Raw genomic sequence first — 23,799 nt, 5'->3', positions numbered from 1 at the left:
TTAGTTCATATGAACAAAGTGAATACAAGAATATCGGGCTCATAATCAATGCTTAATAAATGTTAGCTTTCATTATTGTTAGTGTGACTATTATTGTTTTAGCTGACTTAATACTAAATTTATGTTTAACTTAATATTAAAATTTGTTTAAATTCAGTGATTACAGGTAGGATTTAGAAATGTACAGGGCAGAAAATGGGACTAGACTAGACTAAAATAAAAAATGTACTATGGATAATCTGAGTACATACAACTGCAGGTTAAAAGGAAGTAGATAAGAAGTAGATAAGATCAACAAAAGGACAGAGATGGATATATTCATAATAAATTCTGTTAACTGCAGAATCTAGGTAGTGGGTATCTGTGTGTTCACTATAAAATTATTTTAAAATGTGTGAAAGGAAAAAAGGAAAAAGAAAAGAAAAAAAGGAAAAATAAAATAAAATTCTTTCAACATTGCTTGATGTTTAAAATGTTTCATAATAAGCTAGGGGGAATAAAACAAGTAGACTTAAAGGCATCAACTCAAATTCTGGGTCATAGCTATGCTGCCTGTCCCCTGAGCTCAAACACCAAAGCAAGCTTAGAAAAATCTAATGGTTTTGGAACACTCGCTCACCATCAACATGGCCTAACATCAGAGGAGCAGAGCTCGGCTCTGGCCTGGACGACTTTGGCATAAGCAAAGGCAGAAACCCAGAGGTTCTACCTAAGAAATGCCAACCTCACAGATCTATGACATCATCACCCTGCTCAGGGAAACCCCAGAAATAAGACCCAAGGCTAAGAAATGGACAGGTGGAGGTAGGCGGTGTCACACACTCACTCATGGACTCTGCTGTCACCATAGAGATCACTCAGGCCAAAGCTGATGTAGTGCCAGTGTTCAGGGATATTGGCAGAAGGGCTCCCCACATTCCTGTACATGCTAACATAGTCCAAGGGGTCTGGGCCGCCCAACCTGCAAAAGACAAAACACAAGGGAGTCAGGGTGAGGCTTAAAGCAGGCAGTGTGAAGTTAAGCAGTTATGCCTTACAAATCTAAAGACCCCATCCTGGAGGAACGTGGACTGAAAGATAACTAAAAGAAGGCCACACCTCCTTGGGACAAGACCAAGGGATGGGCAGATAGAAGCTGTCTGATTCCGTAAGTACAAGAGGTCCCCCCTCCTATCCCCAACATGCAGGAACTCTTTTAGAAATAAAACAGTCTGCGTGGTTGTCCCTTTTGCTTGCTCCTGTTTCAAATTACCAATCCCAAACGGAATTGGCAGGGATTATCTCTCTTCCACGGTGCCTGTAAACAAGCCATGCTTCAAAGCATGAGATGCATTAGTCAATCAATTGGCTTCTGTTGAAAAACCATCCTGAGCATTCCCAATGGGCATTGTTCCTGGAAGCAGAGGCTCAGCTCCACTCCTGCCTCTTAGACAGCTAATTCCTGAAAGACTATATTGTGCCCTATGTTAATTACAGTTTGTTCTAAACAAACCCAGGGCTTCCAGACCCAGGCCTGCACCCCACAAACCAATGATGGTCTTTTATCATGCAAGTGACAAAGGCCAAACTTAGGCTAGCCCAGCTCTGCACAGAGAACCTCAGCAGGCCAGGCTGAGCCTTGTGAGCGTCTGCATTTGGAAGATGATCCTAGGAGACTGTCGCGTCAAAGGTAGAGCTCGAATATTAAACCATTTGGGGCCTCTGAGGACCACATTAAACTCCCCCCACAATTCCAAGAGAGAAGCAGTTGAGGAAGAGATTCAGTCATTATCTCACTCTGAGGATTTAATTCCATAAGGGTTTCCTTTATTCCTTTAGTAGAGCAATTATTGCTCTTTAAAAAAAAAAGTCCTGTGTTTCTTCAGAATGGATAGGGAAACTTGGTACACTTGAGAAATAGACTAAATGGAACCATCAGCGGAAGGAAGTCTGCATTTAGCCAGCAAACACTCTCCATTTGAGCTGCCTAGGACATCTGACTGTTTCACAAACTGTAAAAACTGTGCTTGTCCCTGGACATTGATGGAGTGCACTTGGCAACTGGGATCGTATGTTGAAGGAACACTAATAACCAAATAAAATACATGTACATGTGATCCCAGCATGCATGCCAGTATCATGCAACTTAAATTCTACTTAAAACTAGTAGGTCTGGTTTTATCCTCCTTTATCAGGGTATTACTTGCCTTTATATAAATCCTTATTCTCTGCTAGGAAATGCTGTTATTTATAGAACTTGTAAGAGAGTTGCTACAAATAGCTAAGAATCTGAACTGAGTGGATCAGGAAAGGGGACAAATCTCTGTGTCTTCCCTTAACTGTGATTTGGGTAAATCATTAGACTACTTCCACAACCAGTTGAATATAGAAAAGTTTGCTGGGGGAAGGAAACAAAAAGGTAGCTATCCCTGGAAGAACCACGTGGATTTGCAGAAGAGACTTCATATTTGCTTGGGTTTCAGGCTGCAAATTTCCAATCTTGCTCCTTCTTCAGCCTAGGTCCATCCAGCAACAAGTGGCAAAACTGTATCCACAGTTCCATGCTCTGCCACACCCCTGCAGCCCTCTTTCTGGCCAAGTCTCTCAGGGGCTAGAGCATCAAGGAATGAGGCTTTATCTTAAAACTGCAACTTCAGGGAATAACCAAGGGTCAGACAAAATTAACCTTGTCCTCAAGTACAGAGTGTTCAGTTCTTACTTACAGACCTGATGGTTAACAGATGAGTATATAGAAAATAATCATATTTTGCACTTAGAAAAAGATGTTATCCAAGGACCCAGAGCATCCCTTGATGCTCTTTCCTTGAACTTAACTTCCTTGAACACCTAACTACACTCCACAAGGCAGCTGCAGGACTGCAATGGCTCCAGGGTACAGGCTCTGCCTCTGTGTTTCTGCCCCTGTTCCCTAAAGTCTCAGCTTTCAGCCAGGATGTCCTTGCTGGCCAGTGTCCACCACACAAAGACCCAAACTTCCACCACAAGAAAAAGCAATCTCAAGGTACATGGGCCACAGCCAGACCCAGGAAGCGTTGGTCAGGCAAACTGCTAATGAGGCCTGTGGGATCCCAAATGGGAGGTATATCAATTAATTAATTTCAGACTCTTAATTATGCAAACACTTCCAAATCTTAGAGCCAGTCAGTGAGCTGTTCCTTCTTATATTTTCTGCATCTAGCCAGCATGTCTAATTTTACGAAGTGCTCTTTATTTGTCATTACATGTTGCCCCACCTCTGAAGATAAGTCCTGCCTGGTTAATAAGCTTGCAGCAAGGAAGAAAAAAAAAAGTGGCCAAAAACCAGTCTTAGTCCTTTGCATGGGCTTTAATATCTTTCACACACAACTCTATCCTTCGTGGCTACTTGCGTGACATAAAAGAAGTTGCCCAGTCTGTGTACAGATCTCTGCTGTATACTCAAAAGAGGCCTGGACAAATAGCATCACAGAACGAGACCCACTTTTCTCATGACACAATCCAATAGATTTCACCTCAATACATATTTAAATACAGAGGTGCAATGAGAATGGGTGACTAAATTAGCAGGGGCTATTTTTCACTCAGAAGCTCTCTTCAGAAACTCCTCTCAACCAAAGAGCAGTTTGCCTGCCAAGGAGAACAGTTTCGCTAGCCACACCTCCTCCTGGCTACCAGACATGGCCCTCCCTTAGGACCAAGTGGCTGGTCCCCATGCTCTCCATGCTGTCAGCTTCTTTACATCCTCCCACTGACACAGGGAACTGGCCTCAGCCCTAGCCGATCTAGTTTTTGCCACCTCCGGAGGAAGTTAAGAGGTTATCCTGGACAAGACTCAGTCCTAAAGGGAAAGATAACCAGCAAAGACATCCATTCTATCAACCTCCCCCTGTCTACCTGCGGGGTTGGCCACATTCCAAGCTGATTCCTGAAGAGTCCGTTTTTCAAGACTCAATGAAGGGGATCATCTCACACAGTGCCTGCATGAATGCAGTTCTGGACAGATTCAACCAATTCCTCAGTCAATTTGGTTTAGAAAAGCCATGAAGACAGGTTCTTTGTCAGTGTCCCTATAACACCTGTTTCGCCCAGAGGCTGTAGAAAGAGAAGATTGCAAACAGAAATGGGAAACAAGAAAGGACCATTCCTACCCCAAGGGCAGCCCTTCTATAAGCAGGTCTGATCTTAACGGAGCCACTTGAGGGTTACTCTCCGCTTCCCTGGGAGACTACAGCCTAAATCCTGAAGCTGTGGACAGGAAGCTCCTCTTAACATCTCACTACACTTCTTTTCCTCCGTGTACACGTCCCCGGTTTTCATTATTTACTCTGGTCCCCTTCAATCGCAAACCATGGCTCTCTCTGATCCTTCCTCTGTTCTAGTCAATGTCCTAAAGCAAAGCAGCTGCAGAGCCAGAGGCAGCCCTGCTTGGAAGAAAGAGAACTGCGCCGAGTAAGCAGAAAGTTTATCGAGAAAACTTGCTCCGTGAAACTTCAAACGCGAAAGCACAGCACCGATCTGAGCTCACTGGGAAGGTATCAAAGGAGACCTCCTCCTTCTCTCTTCAGAAACACAACTCTCGCAACTTGCTCCCCCTCTTAACCCATGGGAGAGCCGGGGTTCCCAGGGCCGACCCTACCCTGTGCCGTCTCGAGTCCTCTCTGAGCTCTGCCAGCCGCACTCCTCCAAAGCCCTCTCCTAGGCTCCCCAGGCCCCGCCTCACCTCCCCCAGCCCACTTCAGCCGCCCCCCGCCCCCGGCTTCCCTTAGCCCACTAATGACCCCCTACAGGCGCCCCCTCCTTTCACCACGTTTACAGTTCCCTCTCTCCTGTCGCCCCCGCTCCTACACATACCCCCAATTCACTCTATTCTCCTAATCCCAGTTAACCCTTCATCCTCCCTCTCTCGTTAACCCCTCGCTACTCACAGGCTCCGTTAACCCCTTTGTCCCCATTCTCAACTTGAGCCTTAACTCCTTCCCTCACAGCAGGACGCCCTCCTTCCAAGTGCTTTAACCATTCTTCTCCACCTCCTCCTCCCCAGCAAATGACTTCGCGCTCCGCGCTCTAACCCTTCCCAGCCCGCCACTGTCCTTCTCCCCGCGGCCCAGGGCATACCAGTACTTGACGATAGCGGTAACCTGGAGCGGGTTCGGCTGGTCAGGGTAAAGGCGGCGGCACTCTCCGTAGATGGCGTGCAGTCCCGGGGGGAAAAGCGAAGCGAAGGCCGGGGGCGCACTAGGGCCAGGGGCCGGGGGCGCGGAGGGGCCGGGGGCGCCGCTAGGCCGCAGCTCCGCCATCCGGGCGCGTAGGGCGCTGGGGGGACCGGGGAGGGTGAGCGAAAGGGAAAGGACTGACGAGCCAGCAGGCGGACTCTGTGGGTGCGACTCCCCGAGGCGATGGGGGCTGCAGCGAAGTCTAGGCTCCGCGCCTGCGCACCGCGCACAGTCTGCCCAGGCCGTAGCCGCCGCAGAGACGGCCGGAGGGTGCCTCGGGGGCCGCGGGGCGCTCCAGGGGGCGGGGAGTCGACGCGCCCTATCCCGGCATCCATTGGTTAGTGTCTGTGCCAGTCACAGGTGGGGAAGGCGTGACTTGACGCTAGGTCCCGCCTCCCACTCCCAGTGTTAGGGTATCCCAAGGCTCTTGGCCTCCCCCTAGTGTTAGGAGGAACCCAGTTTTAAATAGCGATGTTGAGGTGCTAGGGTCCCACGAAAGCAGTGGAAAGTGAGCCGCCAAAGAGTTTGTCACTGTTCTGACATGCTGCTAACAAGAATTTAGACATAAATCTGACAATAATGGATTGATTCATTTGTCCATTAGTGTGGCATTAGTTTTAATAGATTATAAATCTGAATGTTTCCTACCGTCTTTGAATGTCCATTGACCTTATTGACTGACACTAACACCACCAAATTCAGGGGTCCTATGCTGAAATACTTATTTTGGATTCCTTTTTTAAAAGTGGCAGGAGTTAAACTAGGATAAAAGACTTAAAAGACTTGGCAATTTTGAGAGAGAGAGCACATGAACCGGGGAGGGGCAGAGAGAGAGGTGTGGGGGAGAGAGAGAGAATCTCGAGCAGATTCCCAAGAGAATCTGCCCTGACAGCGTGAGCCCTATGCAGGGCTGAAACTCAGGAACGGTGAGACCAGGATCTGAGCCAAAATCGAGTCAGGCGCTTAACCGACTGAGCCACCCAAGCGCACCAAGATGACTTGGTAATTTTTTTATAAATGCTTCTAATTATGACAATCTATTCTTTGTTCTGTTTTATGCAGATGTATGCAGATTGCCCTGTGGAACACCAAAATTCGTTATCTGCTATGAATCTGCTCTTTCCCATTAGCTTTGACTTTCTGTAACTGGGAGAATTTTTTAAAAGAGTTTATTTTTTAAGTGACCTCTACACCCACTGTGGGGCTAGAACTTACAACCCCCAGATCAAGAGTCATATACTTCTCCCAGTGAGCCAGCCAGGCATCTCTGGGAGAATTATTTTAGTTCCTAAGACACCAGGTTGAGAATTATTTTCCTGTGTACAGTAAGGAATTCCAAACGAAAGGAATAGAAGGAAGTCCTAATTACCAGTGCTATTGACTAAGGGGTCCCTGCAATTTGAAGGGGAGAGGGGTTTTGCCTAGTCTAGAGATAAATGCACTGGGGTCATTTGAAAGTGGTGATACAAAACTTCTCTTCACCTCCATTTTCTCAATTCATCAATGTCAATTATTTTTTTTTAATGTTTTATTTATTTTTGATAGAGAGCATGAGAGGGAGAGGGGCAGAGAGAGGGAAACAGAATCGGAAGCAGGCTCCAGAATCTGAGCTGTCAGCACAGAGCCCGTCGCGGGGCTCCAACCCAAGAACGTGAGATCATGACCTGAGCCGAAGTCGGAGGCTTTAACCAACTGAGCTACCCAGGCGCCCCCATCAATGTCAATTCTAACTCTCCATGAAATTTAGAGATACTAAAGCAGTTCCTGAAGCTAAAGATCATCTGTACCCCTAGTTACAAATGACAGTCTTTAGATCAATGCTAGCCTGTTGCATAGTCCACACCTACCCAAGAAAAAATGCAAAAAAAAAAAAAAAGTGCTGTTTTTTTCCAAAAAGCAAATTTTACAAAACGCATTTTCTTTTGTTCTGAGAGTATGTCCTCCTTCCCCGTGTGTATATATTAAATGTTCCTTAATTAGAATGTGATGATAATTGGGGCACCTGGGTGGCTCAGTCGGTTAAGCGTCCGACTTCGGCCCAGGTCATGATCTCAGGTCTCGTGGTCTCGAGCCCGGGGTTGGGCTCTGTGCTGACAGCTAGCTCAGAGCCTGGAATCTGTCTTCGGATTCTGTGTCTCCCTTTCTCTCTGACCCTGCCCTGCTCATACTGTTTCTCTTGCTCTCTCTCTCGCTCTCTCTCAAAAATAAATAAAACATTAAAAATTTAAAAAAATAATGTGATGCTGATGGTTTATTAACGTCTTATTGACCCAAATAAAAACATAGCAACCTTATATTGACCAGGGAACTGGTGGCAGGACTAATCTGAAAAATCTAAACACACACCAATCACCGGCCAATTCAAACCCAACTACAGACAAGTACTCAAGAAGACTACATACTTCAGCATGCACTGCGAATCCCTTCAACAGATCCAGACATGCAATACAGCCATCAATCTGTGTCCCCGTCTATTCGTCTAAGGAGACTACAAAACCCAGGGTACTGTGCATCGAAATGCGACACCGCCCTACTCAAACTAGGCGGGGCTCCGAAGGAGCCTAGCAAGTTAAAACCAGGTGCAAGGCATGCTGGAGATTGTAGTTCTTCGGAGGCGAGGTCTGGCCGCTCCCTAGCCGCCTTGCACTGGTGGCTAGACTGCGCATGCTTGTCAGTGGCGTTTGCAGCAGACCCGGCTGGCAGTTCCTTCTTCGGAAGGAGATATTCTTCTGCCATGGAGTCCTACGATGTGATCGCCAACCAGCCTGTCGTGATCGACAACGTGAGTTGCGTCTTTCCTTTCTCTAAAGGGGTTTATGCTAACTTCCCCAAAGGGATCGCTCCCGGATTTCGGCCTGGGCCACCGGCTCTTTGTCACTGGCCCAGCCTGTCAGGCGGGTTCAGCCACAGCCGCCTCCGTCCTCCCCTCACCCATAGTCCGCAGACAGGGCGGCTGGCCAACAACCACGGGATAGAGAACTTTGGGATGGAAAAAGGGAAAGGCTGTAGTCCGAGCCGGGTCCTTGGGCCCTTGGCTCGAGGGGCCTTAACCGCTCTGTGAGCGCCCGGCGTCCGCCCCGTCCCCTGTTCCGATAACTCTATTGGCTGCTCTGGCTGTCCATCTTGACCGATGACCCCGCCTCTGGGCCTTGCCGGATGAGGGCAGCGCTCCTCAGTGATTGGCTTACGCTCCTGCCGTTCTTCCGGGCCGCCATAGTAGTTCCTGTCTCTAAGGGGCGGGCGGGTGCACGAGGGCTGTGGGGATTGGCTTTGGGAACTCACAGCGGAGGGGCCTGATGGACTGGGGCCCGCCCCGGGTGGGGAAGGGCTAAATTTCCTTCAGTCCGCAGCAGAACGGGCGGGTGGGCGCTGTATATGGGTGGGGCTCGGGAATCTGGTGCCGGAAATGGTCAAAGGATTGCAGTTATTTCTGTGATTATAAATTACAACGTTAATAAAGAACCAGAAGAAAAGAGAGCGACCAGGCAAGCAGGGATGTACTGTCCTTTTCGGAATAGGGGGAAAATTACTAAACGTATTTTCCAGGTGCTCTAGCACGTACAGGGGGCTTTCACATACATTTGAATTGAAAAATTGGGTGCATAATTAGGCAGGAAGTTTGATCCTCGTTTTACGAATGGAAAAAAAAAACCTGAAGCATGAAGAGTTAGAGTGAACGCAAGGTCGCACAGCAGAGGTGACCTAAAACCAGTGCTTTATCCGCTATTTCTCTTGCTGGTAGCCAACGTATATGACTCAGTGGGACAAACGGAAAGAATCTTAACACTGAATTTATTTTGGACGGGGTGATTGTAAAACAACTCAATGCCTGCCTTCCACTCAAAGGCTTCGTCCCACGGAGATTGGTTGGTACCTTCTGTGCCTTCTTTGCCCCTTGTAGGACTCTCTGTGGAGGCAAAGCTGTTAGTTCTATCTGTCCTAAGTTATCAGATTCATTCTGTTGATCTAGCCCTTGAGAACAGACATGTTAAAAGGTGCTTTCGTTTGCGTCATCTCGTTTAAGTATCAGCTCTGGTAGGTGGATAGGAATTACTCTCCCCATTTATGCAGAAAAATGAACCTTAGAGAGGTTAAATAACAGTATTCAAGCCACCTGTCTTAGAAGTTGAGGTCAGGCTCCAAGTTCCCCACTGTTTTTTGGTTTGTTTTGTTTTTTTGGTCTCTCTCACTGTTAAATGCTTGGAGGAAAGGGTGGTATTCCTTCATTTTTTTGTTACTCTCCCCTTCCCACCTTCCTCCCTACACACAGCACCTAAGGCCTAGCACCACTTTGTGCTCAGTAAACCTTTTTTTGTTGGATTGATGGGTGGGTAGATGAGTGACCAAATAGCACAGTAACAAAGATGCCCCTAAATAAAGATTGAGGTGCGAAGAGAAACCTAGTCAGTTGCTGCACAGGGCTGAGTAGGGCTCCTTGTTAGTTGATTTTCAGAGAACACTACTTCTATCTTCAGTCAGTTTATGGGTATTTCATCTGCCTTTTTCTTAATTTTAAAAGGAAAAAATAGAAATTAGCAATTTCTTGCTTTCATCAGCAATGCAGAAGCAGCAATCTGTCCGTCTCATTAGATCCTTTGATTCTGGAATTGTTGGGCCGGAGTTGCATCTCCAGCCATTTTCTTTAATGTCACTTAAGCAAATGCTTTTTAGTTTCTTCTTTCTCTTTCTCCATAGTATATTTAAATGCATCAAAGCAGTGGTGCATTTTTAGTTTTAAGGTTTAAAGAATTGATTTGTCTGTTTTCTCTGGGAAAATATTTTTTATTGCGCCAATAATAATGCCAAAAATTGAAGTAGGAGAAATTCTCTCACAATAAAAATATTTTAATGTTTATTTATTTTTGAGAGAGAGAAAGGGAAACAGAATCTGCAACAGGCTCCAGGCTCTGAGCTAGCTGTCAGCACAGAGCCCCACACGAGGCTTGAACCCACAAACTGTGAGATCATGACCTGAGCCGAAGTCGGTCTCTCAACCAATTGAGCCACCCAAGTGCCCCTCTCTCACATTTTTAGGTCTAGGGCCTCAGATAGTTCTTGCTCTTTGACCTTTAGAAAGCTTTGTTTCAAAGCCAAAGATGGATAGGAAAAATAATTTGAAATATTTGAGCCAACTTTATATTATGAGAATGATGTGTATCTACCAGATTTAACTGTACCATAGCTTAACACATTGCAACAATTTTATTTCTGGACTACAGAGAGTATAATTAAAAGAAAGGAGAACAAAGAACAGGAGAAAGAGGGAAGAGCCTCATTATCATTTCATAACCTTTCTCAGTCTTAAAATAATTGTTGACCATTGCTTTCTACCTATTTTGGCACCAAACCAATTCATCAGAATTTAAAGAGGAAAATGGAAGAGGAGGTACACATGCATGTGCTTTAATGACAACGATAAACTGATAGGTGTTTTTAAAAACTAAACACAAGTCATTCTTCCGAAAGGTATATAATGGATAGTAATACCAGAGGAGGGCAGCTCCCAGGCCACATTTTGAGGACTTATCTTTCAGTTTTCTTCTTCTTATTGTAGAAAATGTCAAACATAAACAAAAGGAGAGGAATAGTATAACAAACATCCACATATTCACCTAACTGTAACAGTTAAAGACTCTTGGTTAATCTTTTTCAACTGTATTCCCACCTACTTCCCTCTCCTATACTTCTTTTTTTTTTTAACTTATTTTTAATTTATTTTTTTAAGTAAACTCTATGCCCAGTGTGGGGCTTGAACTCACAACCCTGAGATCAAAAGTCACATGCTCTACCAACTGAGCCAGCCAGGTACCCTCTCCCACACTCTTTTAAAGACATAATCAGTAAACTATTATCAAACCTAATAAAATTAATAATTCCTCAATACCATCAAATGTTCTGTCAATATTCATGTTTTACATCAGTAAAGGTCTTAATTGGTTTTTTTTTTACAGTTTGTCATCAGCTCTTAAGATGTGCTGATTCACTTAAGTTTAATAAACACTAGAATTAGCTAAGGAAATGAAGTCACTCTATTTATTTTACACTGTCACTTGCGATGTGATATTGAGCCTGTTGGTTATACAACAGCAAGAATCCATCCCCACTTTGTTGGAAAGGCTGAAGAAGAGGTGACTTATAGAGACAGCTCCCTGTTCAGTTATGTGTATTTTGAGAGCCAAGGATGTGCTCCACACCTAAACAAACGCTCTGAGGGTAAAAAAGAAACCAGGTACCATGTGGAAGAAGAAATAACATGACTTAGTTGCTGGAAAGGCCTTGAGTAGGAGTTTGAAACCTAGTGCCTGAAGAGATCAAGGAGGAACCTAAAAAGGGGGAGGAAGAGGGTAGTTTTAAAGAAGGCTTGAGGAACCCGAAAGGCGCTTTGAGCATGCCTAACCACAGGGCCAACTGCTTTTCATTTCCAGCCAGTTGCCCCCATGTAGGAATGTTGGCCCAGTGTTGCCAGATTTTCTGATGTTTCAAGAGAGATCAGAAACACCAAACTTCATATGCAATCTCTAATTTTTTTTAACTGTTGGAGTTTAAGTAAAAGTAATTTGTGATCTGCAGAGACAGAAAGTTGATTAGTGGTTGCCTAGTTCCCAGGTGGCGGGAGAGAGCGGGTAGGATGGAGAGTGACTGGTAATGGGTACAGGTGCTGGGATGATGAGGAAGTTCCAAAATAGGATTGTGGTGATGATTATACTACCCCGTGAATATATTACAAACTATTGAGTTCTATACCTTAAGTGGGTAAATTATATGGTAGTGAAATTTATACAGGGAAGTTGTTATTCAAAAAGTACTTTGTGGGCCAAACAAAATAGGTCTTTATTCCAAAATCAGCCACCAGTGTCCTAGAACCTGAGGCTCCACCTCTAGCATCCTTTTCCCACTTGTAAAATGGGAGACAGCTAGCCTCTTTGCCAGCGTGTCAAGAATAATCAGGAGTGCTTAGGCTAAAGGTTGCCCAAGCCACAGGCCCATAGTTAGCAGGTACTGGGAGAGCCTTGCTGAAGGATCTGCTGTGTGTTTGCTTGCTTCAGAAAGAGAATGGTCATTGGTGGCTGGCCATAGACTTGAGGCCTCAAAAATCAAATATTTATTATGGAACTACTTTTTCAAGGAGCTTCTGCAAGGCACTTATCTACTTGGCTTTGCCAGAGTGAGTAACAAAGAGAGTGGCAGCTTATTTGCCAGGTACATGGTTCCTGGTTAACAAATACTATTAAAGAAAGTGACAGGGCCTTTCTTATACTCTTTGGTTTGAGCAGAATAGAAGCAGCTCAGCCGCCATCTCTGTCCCCTCATTATTCCCCCAGCTGCTGGCCTAGCCGGCCAGCCCATGGGACTGCAGGGACAAGCTGGGTCTGGTTCCACCTTGTGCATCATTGCCAGTGCTGCCTCCATCTATCCTGCACCACCTCTGCCTGGGGCTCCTGGCATTCCAGCTGCTTGTCCAGGTTCCATATTTTAGGCTTCATCTGCCAATCATTTGAACTTGGATTTAATTTTAGGCAGCCAGCATCTATTTGAGTACCCTCAAATGCCAGATACTACTGATATAGAAAGTCTCTGAGCTTGAGGAACTTGGACTGAAAACAGACAAAAATGGAAACCATGAACTCAAATAGAAGGCAGAAGGGAGGGGCACCTGGGTGGCTTAGTCGGGTAAGTGTCCAGGTCTCGATTTCCGCTCAGGTCATGATCTCACACATTCATGAGATCAAGCCCCACGTCTGGCTCTGCACTGACAGTCCAGAGCCTGCTTAGGATTCTCTCTCTCCCTCTCTGTCCCTCCCCGTCCCCACTGGTGCACTTGCACTTGCACGTGCTCTCTCTCTCTCTCTAAAAATAAACATTAAATAAAAATAAACATTAAAAAAATAAATAAAGCAGAAGAAAATGCAGACTACCTTGTGGTACAGGTCATGGTGATTTTGTGAAATAATAGGAAGAGGATAATTCATTCCAATGGGATTATTCTTCATGAGGAAGGCAATAATATTTGAACTGGGTCTTTATACTCTCTTGCTGGGAGGGACAGAGAGGAAAAAATGTACCTGACATCTTTGTTTGCCTTAATTTACTCAGACTCTAGTCTGATTTTGCTAGTAAACTCAAAATTAAATATGCAGGAAAATCAACTCTTCAAAGTATCTAGAGTCTGAGATGCAGGTCTCATCTTTACTTTTCTTGTTTTCAACCTCTGCCAGAAGGTCCAATTAGTCTGTTGGCATCACCACACCCAGGTGAAGGCAGTGAACAATTACTGGGAGCCTGAGCCAACAAGTTCCCGGAGTTCGGAGCAGCACTGTGCGCACTCCCCATGCCACTGTCCGGAGCCCGCGGGCTGCGGTAGGGCAGGTCTCCCTCCTTCCCAGTCTCTCAGCTCAGTTTACAGCTGCACCTTTTCCAGGCTCCTTGCTGCTCTGCGCAGGCCGATGAGTGTGCACATTGTCTCCCGTTTTCTCTCTTTTCTGTTGGCAGAGGTCCCTGCTGATTTAGAGAACTGGCATTCCCTGTCCTTCAGCCATGTCGTCCTGCGTCTTGCCAGAGTCAGGCACCAGGATGGCCTATCCCACCGCCCCTCACACACACTTCTCCTACCGAAGAGCAAGGATAAGAGACAGAGAGGGAACCAGGAGTGTTGCAGCAACACCTCTGGTGCAAAGATAACCTTGGCTAGGCAGCAGCTCCTGATGCGCTTACTGCTTGCTGTGTGGATTTTGGAACTCTCACTCTCTGCCCCAAGAGAAGGGGTCACCAGGCAGCAGGAAAAGCCTGGTCCATGTTACATGCACAGCTGCAGACCATGTTGGGGTAGAAGGGTGAGCATATCGGGTGTAGCGGTGCAAGAGTTAAGAAAAAAGAAGACAGACTGTATTTGCAAGTACTCTGTCTTGCACAGAGTCGGTATCTGTATCCAGAGTCACTGTTTACTTTGGTTGGGCCCCAGGTGGTACCAGAGATGTTGGTGGGGAAGTCACTCCCCACTCTATTTACCAAGTATTGGAGCAGCAGGATTGTAATGTGGGGTCTCCTTGCAGCTGGTGCTTTCAAACTCCCCTGCTCTTTACCATCGGGAGACCAATAAGTCAAACAAAGCATAGTTTAAACAAAAAGCAACCACAGTCTCCCCAACGGAGCAGAGAGGTTTGCCCCACAGTGAGAACCAGACAGCACGCGCACCAGTGGAGTTGGCTTCAAGCATGGCAGTGGTGGTGATGTCTGTCCTAGAGCCCCTGGGGGACAGGGAGAGTTCAGGCCCCAGCTGGGAACGTAGGTTAACGGTGTCCCATGGTGGTTTAACAGGAAGAATCATACGTTCTTCCCACCTTGGTTATGTTCCAGACCTTGATTGCTCTGGCGCTTCTAGGGACTCTTATCTTCTCTCCTCAAGTTTTCTCTTTTTTTTCCCCTTTATTAATAGTATTTCTTTTAATGTTTATTTTTGAGACAGTGTGAGCATGCATGTGGGGGAGGGGCAGAGAGAGGGGACAGAGGTTCTGAAGCAGGCTCTGCACTGACAGTTGAGAACATGATGTGGGGCTCGAACTCATGAACTGCAAGATCATGACCTGAGCTGGAGTTGGACACTTAACCGACTGAGCCACCCAGGGGCCCCAATATTTTTTATTCCAGAAGTAAAGCAATTCTAATGTAGAAAAGTCAAAGAAAACAAAACAAAATCAAGTAATACTTTGAGTGTGCAGTGAAAGCTCTCCTCCCTGTCCCCAGTCCCACTTCCCTCCTGGTGACACGTGTTCCCTCTACAGTTGCTCATCCAGTTGGAGATACTGTACACAGATAGAAGTTCTCTGTTAAATAAAAATGGAACCAGGAGCGCCTGGGTGGCTCAGTCAATTGAGTGAACGACTCTTGATTTTGGCTCAGGTCATGATCTCACAGTTTTGTGAGTTCGAGTCCCGTGTCAGACTCTGTGCTGACAGTGTGGGGCCTGCTTATGATTCTCTCTCTCTCTCTCTCTCTCTCTCTCTCTCTCTCTCTCTCTTTCAAAAAAAATAAATAAATAAACTTTAAATAAATAAATACAAATGGAACCATATTATACATATTGTAAGATATATATCTCCTCTTGTTTTTTGTCATACTTCTGACTTTACTTTCTCTCTCCTCAGGGATCCGGTGTGATTAAAGCTGGTTTTGCTGGTGATCAGATTCCCAAATATTGCTTTCCAAACTAGTAAGTAATTCTATACCTTAGTCAGAAACTTAAGAGGCATGTGGGGCCTGGCCGGCTCTGTTGGTGGAGCTCGCAACCCTTTGATCTTAGGGTTGTGGGTTCAAGCCCCATGTTGGTGTAGAAATTACTTTAAAAAATAAAATCTTGAAAAAAAAAAAAAAGCAGCAGCAGCAACTTGGGAGGCCTGTCAGCTTTGTTACGAGGTCAGATCTCTACCTTTGAGAGAGAAGGGATCTCTCATTTGGGTCAGAAATATGGAATAACATACAAATAACTTAAAATAATATGTGTTCACTGTAGAAATTGCACGAAGTGCAGAAAAGTAGAGAGAAGAAAATCAAAATCACTCCTCAGAGATAAACACGGTAGAACTGAGTCCAGCTCTTCCTGTCTAACTAAGCTCAAACGTCTGTATCTCCTTCCTGGGTTACGTCATGAAAGGAAAAGTGATGATCCACCTGATCTCTTTTGTAGTGTGGGCAGACCCAAACACGTCCGCGTTATGGCCGGAGCCCTGGAAGGTGACATCTTCATTGGCCCCAAAGCCGAGGTAATCCCCAGTCTCCTGTAGAAGCCTCAAGCCAGCAGAGGACCTTCATTATTCCCGACAGGGGCAGGGCCCGCAGTGGGACAGCCATGAGTAAAAGGAGCAGTTTCCTCTTAAATCTTCCCTTTGGTCCTCTCATCCTAGATCTAGTTGGTTCATGTCTCCCAGGAGCAGCCTCTGGTTTTGGAGAGGAAATAATCTAGAACCCCACTTTGGGAAACAGAAACTAGTCTAGAAAATAGGGCTTTTGCTTTCCTTCTATATTCTTTCACTACCTTGCCAACGATGAGATCGGCTAGTTTGGTTCTTTTTTGGCAAAAGGGACTCAGGGGGATATCCTCGCTGGGGAACCCTGAGAATGAGTCCGGTAGCACAGTTTGGCAGAGCCCTGGGGCAGCCTCTACATGCAGAACAACAGAATCACTGTTGCCAGCCTGAGCCTGAGCTGCAAGTGCTGATGCCCAGAGGTGGGAGCCAGGAGACTGTGTCCTGGGATCAGGCGATGAGAAGGGTGCCTCCCGTCACTTGTCATAAGGACACCAAGGGCCCAAGGAAATGCAGACGCCCTCTGCTTTGCCAGCTAATCAGGCAGTGAGAACAGTTTACAGCTTACAGTTTAGAGACTTGGCAAATGGGGACCTGCCTTTAGCCCTGGCTAAGGACTGTGGCATGGGAGCGCCCAATGCTGGAAGAGTGGGGCCCCACTGGGGCACCTGGCTGAGGACCAACGGCTGCTGCAAGTCCTGCTCTCTGCCCCCAGGAACACCGAGGGCTGCTCTCCATCCGCTACCCCATGGAGCACGGTATCGTCAAGGACTGGAATGACATGGAGCGCATCTGGCAATATGTCTATTCCAAGGACCAACTGCAGACTTTCTCAGAGGAGGTAAGGGTCCCCTGCACAGGGTGCAGAGCTGGGCAGAGCCCCGGCCCCCAAAGAGGAGGAGGGGGAGGGGGGAAGGGAGAGTCTGACTTACTGCGGCCCCAGGCCATGTGCTCTTCATTCGTGTTTGCCTTCAGTCTTCACACCAGTCCTGTGAGATACAGGTAGTCTTATCTCCGTTCTGCAAACAAGGGAACAGGAAAAGTTCACAGAAGCCGAGTAGTCTTTCCCAGATCACCTAGGGAATAAAGCGGTAGAGCTAAGAATCAGACCCACATCTTTCACCCTTCAGAGCTCATACTCTAACTTCTAAGGAAATAACTCTCAACCCAGGAAAACAAAGGAAGGTGCGTACTAGACATCAGAATTGTCAGCAGAGGGACATGTTCTGTTTTTCAAAAATACATTCAATATTTAAATGTAATTTTCTATTTTGGAAAAAAAAATTAAAACTATTATTTTTATCATAATAATTCCAAATTTAGAGTGTAGCAAAATCTTATAGATAATTGGAGATACGCAGTAAATACAGGGGCCTATGTAAGAATCCTGGAGGCCAGGAGGGGAGGAAGGAGGCAGAGGCAAGGACAGAATGAGACTTCGAAGCGAGCGTGAATTTGGAAGGTTGACAAACTGGCTTACACTGGGGTAGGTGGCAGCCCCAGCTTGCCTGTTTTGGGAGGGAGGCGCACAAAGTTGCCCCGAGCTGTCTAGCACACCTCACAGGGGGCCCCTGCCCGCTGCTATTGAGAGCTAGAGATCTCACTTGGCCCTGATTGTCCTCTGGGCATCTTTCACCAGCATCCTGTGCTCCTGACGGAGGCACCGCTCAACCCACGGAAAAACCGCGAACGAGCTGCTGAAGTTTTCTTCGAGACCTTCAATGTGCCAGCGCTTTTCATCTCCATGCAAGCTGTGCTCAGCCTGTGAGTAGCAAGCGGCCCGGCCGGCTCTCCTGGTCCCTTGCGGGCAGAATGGAGGCTGCCTCTCCTTCGGGTAGGAGAGGGGGTATTGAGATCTTCCAGGCTCACTTCTCTTATTCTCTCAGCGGTTTGGCACCCAAGCCTCTCTGCCGTGCCTGCTGGGAAGGCCACACGCTGCTACAGCTCTTGCTAAAGGCCCTGTGTCGTATTCAGATATTGATCTGGTGCCTGTTTGTGCCAGACGCTGCGCCAGGCTGGTGACAGAGTCATGATGAAAACACCACCACGGTCCTCACACCCCTGTCATCCCTGTCCTATGCCCAGCCTGCCTCACACTAGGGTTAGGTCTAGGGCCGAGATTATACACTGGTGAGCTGCAGATAGGATGCGTTTGACCCCATTAAAAAATTGTGAGCTAGCATTTTATTTCTTAAGTTTATTTTGAGAGAAAGAGAGAGTGTGCGCATGCGAGGGAGGGAAGGGTAGAGAAGGGGTGGGAAGAGAGAATCCTGAGCAGGTTCCATGCCCAGCGTAGAGCCCAATGCAAGGCTTGATTTCACGAACCATGAGATCATGACCTGAGCTGAAATCAAGAGTCGGACATTTCACCAACTGAGCCACCCAGGCGCACCAAGCCAGCATTTTAAAATTGGGAGATTTCCGGGGTACCTAGCTGGTTCAGTCAGTAGAACATGCAACTCTTGATCTCAGGGTCATGAGTTTAAGCCCTACATTGGGCATGCAGCTTACTTAAAAAAAAGCAGGGTCGGGGGGAGAGATTTCCCATGAAAATCCAGACTCTTGGGAAGAGCTGGCAATGCTGGGCATGTATTCCTATAGGACAAAAATCAGCTAGAGCTGAAGTAGCCACTGCCACGTTAGGTAGTTTGCAAGTTTGACTTTGCCGAAGCCCATCTACTCCCTTTCCTCCCAACACGAGGCAGTGTCAGTTTCTATTTATCAAACATCACAGGTTTTTTCCCTTCGTATCATAGAAATAAATGTCTATACCCTTGTCTTTACCAAAAGAGAAACAAAACAAAAACTACAGATCTAGGAAGCCATGTGAGAAAAAAACCAAGTCTTTTGTGGAAGTGAAAATCTTCTAATTGTAGGTGTTTTGAGTTTTTTCCTCTTGTCTGGGAAGTAAAATCTGCCCCTGGGCTGGGACCCTGAAGCAGTTGAAGGCCAGGCTGACTCCTGAGATTGGAAGGCCTCTTCTTCCGGAGCAGGGGAGGGGTAGGAGAGGCTGAGCTCCTTTCATTCATGTTTTTCAGGCTTGCTTATGCTTGGGCTTAGTACTGGGGCCAGTCTAAGGCCCCTAGAGAGAAGCAGGCCACAACGTAATTTAGCTAACTTTGAACTGTAAAAAAAACAAACAAAAAACGAGTGTTTTCCCAGAGTGAGAAGGCAGGGATTAGTGACGATATGTTCCCTGTGCTTCAGTTATGCCACAGGCAGGACCACCGGGGTGGTGCTGGATTCCGGTGATGGTGTCACACATGCTGTGCCCATTTATGAGGGCTTTGCCATGCCCCATTCAATCATGCGCATCGACATCGCTGGCCGAGATGTCTCTCGCTTCCTTCGCCTCTACCTGCGGAAGGAGGGCTATGATTTCCATTCTTCTTCTGAGTTTGAGATTGTCAAGGCCATAAAAGAAGTGAGTGCTGACCCATGGGCCCAGGGATGGGATGGAGAATGGGAACAGGACAGTTGGGACCTCTGTGACCTGGAGTGAAAAGAGGTCAAGCCCTTGTCTCAGTGGGGCTCTTGGGTCAGGCTCTGTTCTCCCCAGCCAGGCTGCCTGGCCATCTTGTGATCCCAGCTAGGCCCCCCTCACACTGACTGTCACTGTCCCCAAGTGCTGCCATCTTGTGGGAGAAAGGGAGGTGCTGCTCTTCCTTAAGCCGGGTGATGGGTATACCAGGGTTCGTTATGTTCTTATACCTTATGCACAAATCACGTATGTTCTTTTACATCTTTGAAGAAGTCACAGTACAGTTGTCCTTTTTAAGTAAACCAAATCCTCCTGCCACCCACGGCTGTAGGGGAACCTCTGAGCTGGGTAGACGGGCCCCAGAACCATTAGTAGCAGGAGGAAGAAGCCTAACTCTGGACTAAAATTGGGTTGTGGTCTCAGGCCCAGCTCTGGTTTCCACGCCCGCCCACAAGGAAGGTGGAGCAGGTGGGAACTCCTATCCGAAGTGCCACCCAGTCTAGGCAGACAGAGGCCCCCCTGCCCCCGTTCCAAGGCAGTGGCTCCATGCACCTTTAGGGCAGTCGCTGTGGAGAGGCCGATTTCTGCAGGAGTGCATCCAGCAGCCCCCAGACTTTGACCAGGTAGGCCTAGGTTTCCTGCCTGCCTGACTCCTACTCGGTTCTGCAGAGAGCCTGCTACCTGTCCATAAACCCGCAAAAGGATGAGACACTAGAGACAGAGAAGGCTCAGTACTACCTGCCCGACGGCAGCACCATTGAGGTAGGTGTGGATCTCCCTTCAGTCCTCCCAGACCCTCAGAAGCCCTGAGCCCAAACAGCTCCCCAGGGGGAGGCTGGAATCAGATGCACCAGCCCATTTACACCCTCTGCCTCGAGTGCCAGTGCTCTGTAGCAGCGCTCCCGCAGAGCGAGGTGTCAGGAACTTTGCTTCTCCTGTGCGGAGGAGGGGAAGCACCAGAGGCATTTTCCTACGTCAGGAAGGGGTTCCAAAGAGGGTGGTTAGTGCTATCTGCAATCACTTGGGCACAATAGATTGTGAGCTGCCTCTTCTATTTTCACTCCCAAAGGGGCTTCAGTCCTGGTCCCAGCCTCTGAGTTTGCCCTCTACCCTGCAGATTGGTCCTTCCCGATTCCGGGCACCTGAGCTGCTGTTTAGGCCAGACCTGATCGGAGAGGAGAGTGAGGGCATCCACGAGGTGCTGGTGTTTGCCATCCAGAAGTCAGACATGGACTTGCGGCGCACACTCTTCTCTAACATCGTCCTCTCGGGAGGCTCCACCCTGTTCAAAGGTTGGTCTTTGCTCTCAGCCCATCTCCAGGAAGTTTCCAGATCTTGCTGGGCCCAGACATCCAGAGAATTGACCTGAGATTCTCCTGTCTTGCCCATTCAGGCTTTGGTGACAGGCTACTGAGTGAAGTGAAGAAACTGGCACCAAAAGACGTGAAGATCAGGGTAGGAGCATGGTGGGGGCTGGCGCCGGGTCTGCGTGGAATGGAGGCCCCCTCCAAGGCTAGACAGTTCTGAGATTCCACATTGACCTTGAGGTCTGCAAGAAGGGAGAACCCATTTTCCCTCTCCTTCCCCACAAAAGGAGGCAGTTCTGAGACCCTGATGTGGCAGGGGGCTAGGCTGAGGGCCCACATGTGGTCTGTCAGAGAAACCGTAACATTGGTAGACTGACGCTTGCTGCTCTCATGACACAGTCCAACATCTTAGTGCCTGCTGAGGGGAGTAAAATATTGGAGTGTAGTTCCTGCCACGGAGTCTGCTTCCCATCAGCCCCCAGCAGAGCTAGATCTCGGCCCCTGTTAGCACCAGCTTCCATGGGAGCTGTAGATACATAGGGCTGCTGGAAATCTGCTTCTCCAGATGAGTGTCAGGCTGACCACAGTACCCTCCAGAGAGGCCATGGGGTCCAGCAGGGACATAACCGAAAGCCTGTTGTGTGAGATGCATCCATTGCCTTGGGCAGTGGAATTGGCCATAAAGACGAGTGTTGGGCGGGAAAAGGACAAAGAGGATGAAAGTCTCAGATTTCTTTCCATCCACCCTTTCAGATATCTGCACCTCAAGAGAGACTGTATTCCACATGGATTGGGTGAGTAGTTCTCCTGGGAATAAGAGTGGAACAGGAAGTGAGGGTATTGTTACCTCTCTCCCCCCGCCCCCCAATCCCTTTAAAGCAGAGCCTCGTCTGCTTTGGCCCCCCGGGGACTGGCTGGCTCCACGAACACTTCCTCCCTCTCACAACGTTCCTTGGGATTCCCTCCACTCCAGGGGTTCCATCCTTGCCTCCCTGGACACCTTTAAGAAGATGTGGGTCTCCAAGAAGGAATATGAGGAAGACGGTGCCCGATCTATCCACAGGAAAACCTTCTAATGTTGGGACATCATCTTCACCTCTCTCTGAAGTTAACTCCACTTTAAAACTCGCTTTCTTGAGTCGGAGTGTTTGTGAGGAATTGCCTGTGTGTGCGAGTGTGTGTGTGAGTGTGTGGGTACGAGTGTGTGCGCATATGCGAGTGCCGTGTGGCCCAGGGATCCCAGGGCCCAGAAAGGACGATGAACTACCCATGATGGTGATGATGGCCTGAGGCCTGGGGTTGACCACTAACTGGCCCCCAACAGGGAAGAGTGCTGGCAGAGGGCCACCTCGTCAGCTGGGCCTTTGGCTGTGTGGGACTACGTTTACTACCAGAGGGAGACAGAGAGGGTAAATCCCGGGAGACCTTGCTGCTGCCCATCCCAGGCTGGGCTAGCCCCACCCCATCCCACCCCCAGGGTGCCCTGAGCCCCAAGGCAGCCGCTGCCTCCCTTGCTCAGCCTTCTGCTCTTGATGCCAATCAATCGTGGACTGGGGTCAGGGTTGAGTTCTGTCTGGTTTTGTTGCAGTTTGGGTTCGGGAGGCTGGACGAGCACTCCAGGAGCTATTACAGAGACTCTGGGGTCAGGAGACGGCAGGGTACCCTCAACCTCACCTGCGGACCAGTACCACAGTGGGCATTCAAAGAGGCGGGAGTAGTGTTACTTGTGATTGGTGGCAGAGCGAACACACCGACCTTCAGCCCCTGTCCAGGGGAGTCTCGGGGGAGTTTCAGGAGCCTGTCAGCCCCAGGCCCTGTTACTTGCTTTTCATCCATCCTTGGGCAATGCCATCTTCGAACAGTTTTATTTATTGAAGTGTTTGTTCAGTATGGGACTGGAGAGAAGGAGCTCATCACCTCCTGCCCACCGGTCACCCTGTTCACACTAATGTTTACAGCACCTCAGTTTAGCGTAGCGTCCGGGGCCCCGCCACTCCCTGCTGATGGTGAACTGACAGCATCCATAGGCCTGAGGCCTATTTAGGATCAGAGGCTACATTCAAAATCACTACCACCAGCCTCTTTCTTCCTCTTCCATTTGCTCACTGCCCTGGAATCAACAGGCTGGTTGCCAGTTAGATTTTCTGAAACAGGAGATAGAATTTCTCTTTGGCAGAGGCCCCTGGCAAAGGAGGGGTACTGGGGGTCCAGCCCTCGTAGGACTAGAGAAAGAGCTGCAATTAACCAGGTTGCCTTTTCCCACTCTAGCTGACCCAGGGGGGCCAGGCTGTAGAAGAGAGAAGACCCCCACTAGGCTGATTTGTGCCATTTGTAATTTTGGACTTGTCTGGCTAAGGAGGGAGGGGGCCAGACCAGAGTGCCAGGAACTAACAGGCCTAGGCTTAGCTCCCCTGATCCAGTGGGGCCAGGTGCCTACTCTGGACTGGGCTGGCCTAGCACAGTCCAGAAAGGCTCCTCATCCCAGATGTGCAAACCTGGGGCTAGCAGATCTTCACCGGCACCCTCACCTGTGACACCAAGACGCGCCCCAGTCCCAGATTCCAGGTAGCATTCTTCCCCTTGCCGTCCAACGACCAAAGGCCCTGCCAGGTATGGGCCACAGCAGCAGGTGTGTGTGAAAGCGATGTGGCGACCCATGGACTGCAGTGTGCTTAACCAGCTCACCTCCCTTCTCTTAGCCCAAGCCTGTCCCTTGCACAAACCACGTTGCCTGGTGGGGCCCAGTGTACTTAAATAAAGTCGTTCCAATAGATCCGGCAGCTGCGCCTCTGTCACCGGTGCTGGGTGGGGAGAGGAGCTGCAGGCCCCGAATCTGAGGCAGTGATTGGGCCTCATCTGCCCTCTAGAGGGTACTCTTGTACCAGCCAGACTTATCTAGCCCTCAGCCCCCAAGTCCCAGCCTACAAGTGGATACAGAAGATGGTAGTCATGCCCAAACCCCAGGAACTGAGGGTCCCAGCCCTGCACCTACACCAAAACCCATGAGTGAGATGACCTCA

The 23,799-nt window shown here is 48.2% G+C and overlaps 2 protein-coding genes across 3 annotated transcripts in view; one reads left to right on the top strand and one right to left on the bottom strand.

The window, feature by feature from the left end:
- The window catches only part of SUFU (SUFU negative regulator of hedgehog signaling), a 113,685-nt gene extending 108,209 nt beyond the window's left edge, over positions 1 to 5,476 (bottom strand). For both annotated transcript variants that reach the window (XM_029932475.1, XM_029932476.1), the window contains exons 1-2: positions 5,095 to 5,476; positions 827 to 961 (exon numbers count right to left, since the gene is read on the bottom strand). In XM_029932475.1, coding sequence (XP_029788335.1) covers positions 827 to 961; positions 5,095 to 5,276 — 317 coding nt within the window. In that variant the 5' untranslated portion in view covers positions 5,277 to 5,476. The remainder of the gene's footprint in view (positions 1 to 826; positions 962 to 5,094) is intronic.
- Positions 5,477 to 7,824: 2,348 nt separating this feature from the next.
- Positions 7,825 to 23,552, top strand: ACTR1A (actin related protein 1A). Its single transcript, XM_029932474.1, has 11 exons — positions 7,825 to 7,974; positions 15,335 to 15,399; positions 15,874 to 15,949; positions 16,707 to 16,832; positions 17,631 to 17,755; positions 19,199 to 19,415; positions 20,142 to 20,234; positions 20,590 to 20,764; positions 20,866 to 20,927; positions 21,533 to 21,573; positions 21,753 to 23,552. Exons 1-11 carry the CDS (start codon positions 7,927 to 7,929, stop codon positions 21,853 to 21,855), a joined length of 1,131 nt encoding a protein of 376 aa, XP_029788334.1. The 5' UTR covers positions 7,825 to 7,926; the 3' UTR covers positions 21,856 to 23,552.
- The last annotated feature ends 247 nt before the right edge of the window (positions 23,553 to 23,799 follow it).

This window comes from Suricata suricatta, chromosome 2, assembly GCF_006229205.1.
Source record: "Suricata suricatta isolate VVHF042 chromosome 2, meerkat_22Aug2017_6uvM2_HiC, whole genome shotgun sequence".
NCBI lineage: Eukaryota > Metazoa > Chordata > Mammalia > Carnivora > Herpestidae > Suricata > Suricata suricatta.
This window is presented reverse-complemented; position numbering and strand designations above follow the sequence as displayed.

Excerpts from the sequence above, each read along its gene's own strand:
- ACTR1A (XM_029932474.1), top strand. The coding sequence starts at position 7,927 with ATGGAGTCCTACGATGTGATCGCCAACCAGCCTGTCGTGATCGACAAC. Across the intron at positions 15,950-16,706 it reads TCATTGGCCCCAAAGCCGAG|GAACACCGAGGGCTGCTCTC; the intron begins GTAATCCCCAGT and ends CTCTGCCCCCAG. Across the intron at positions 20,235-20,589 it reads CCGACGGCAGCACCATTGAG|ATTGGTCCTTCCCGATTCCG; the intron begins GTAGGTGTGGAT and ends TCTACCCTGCAG.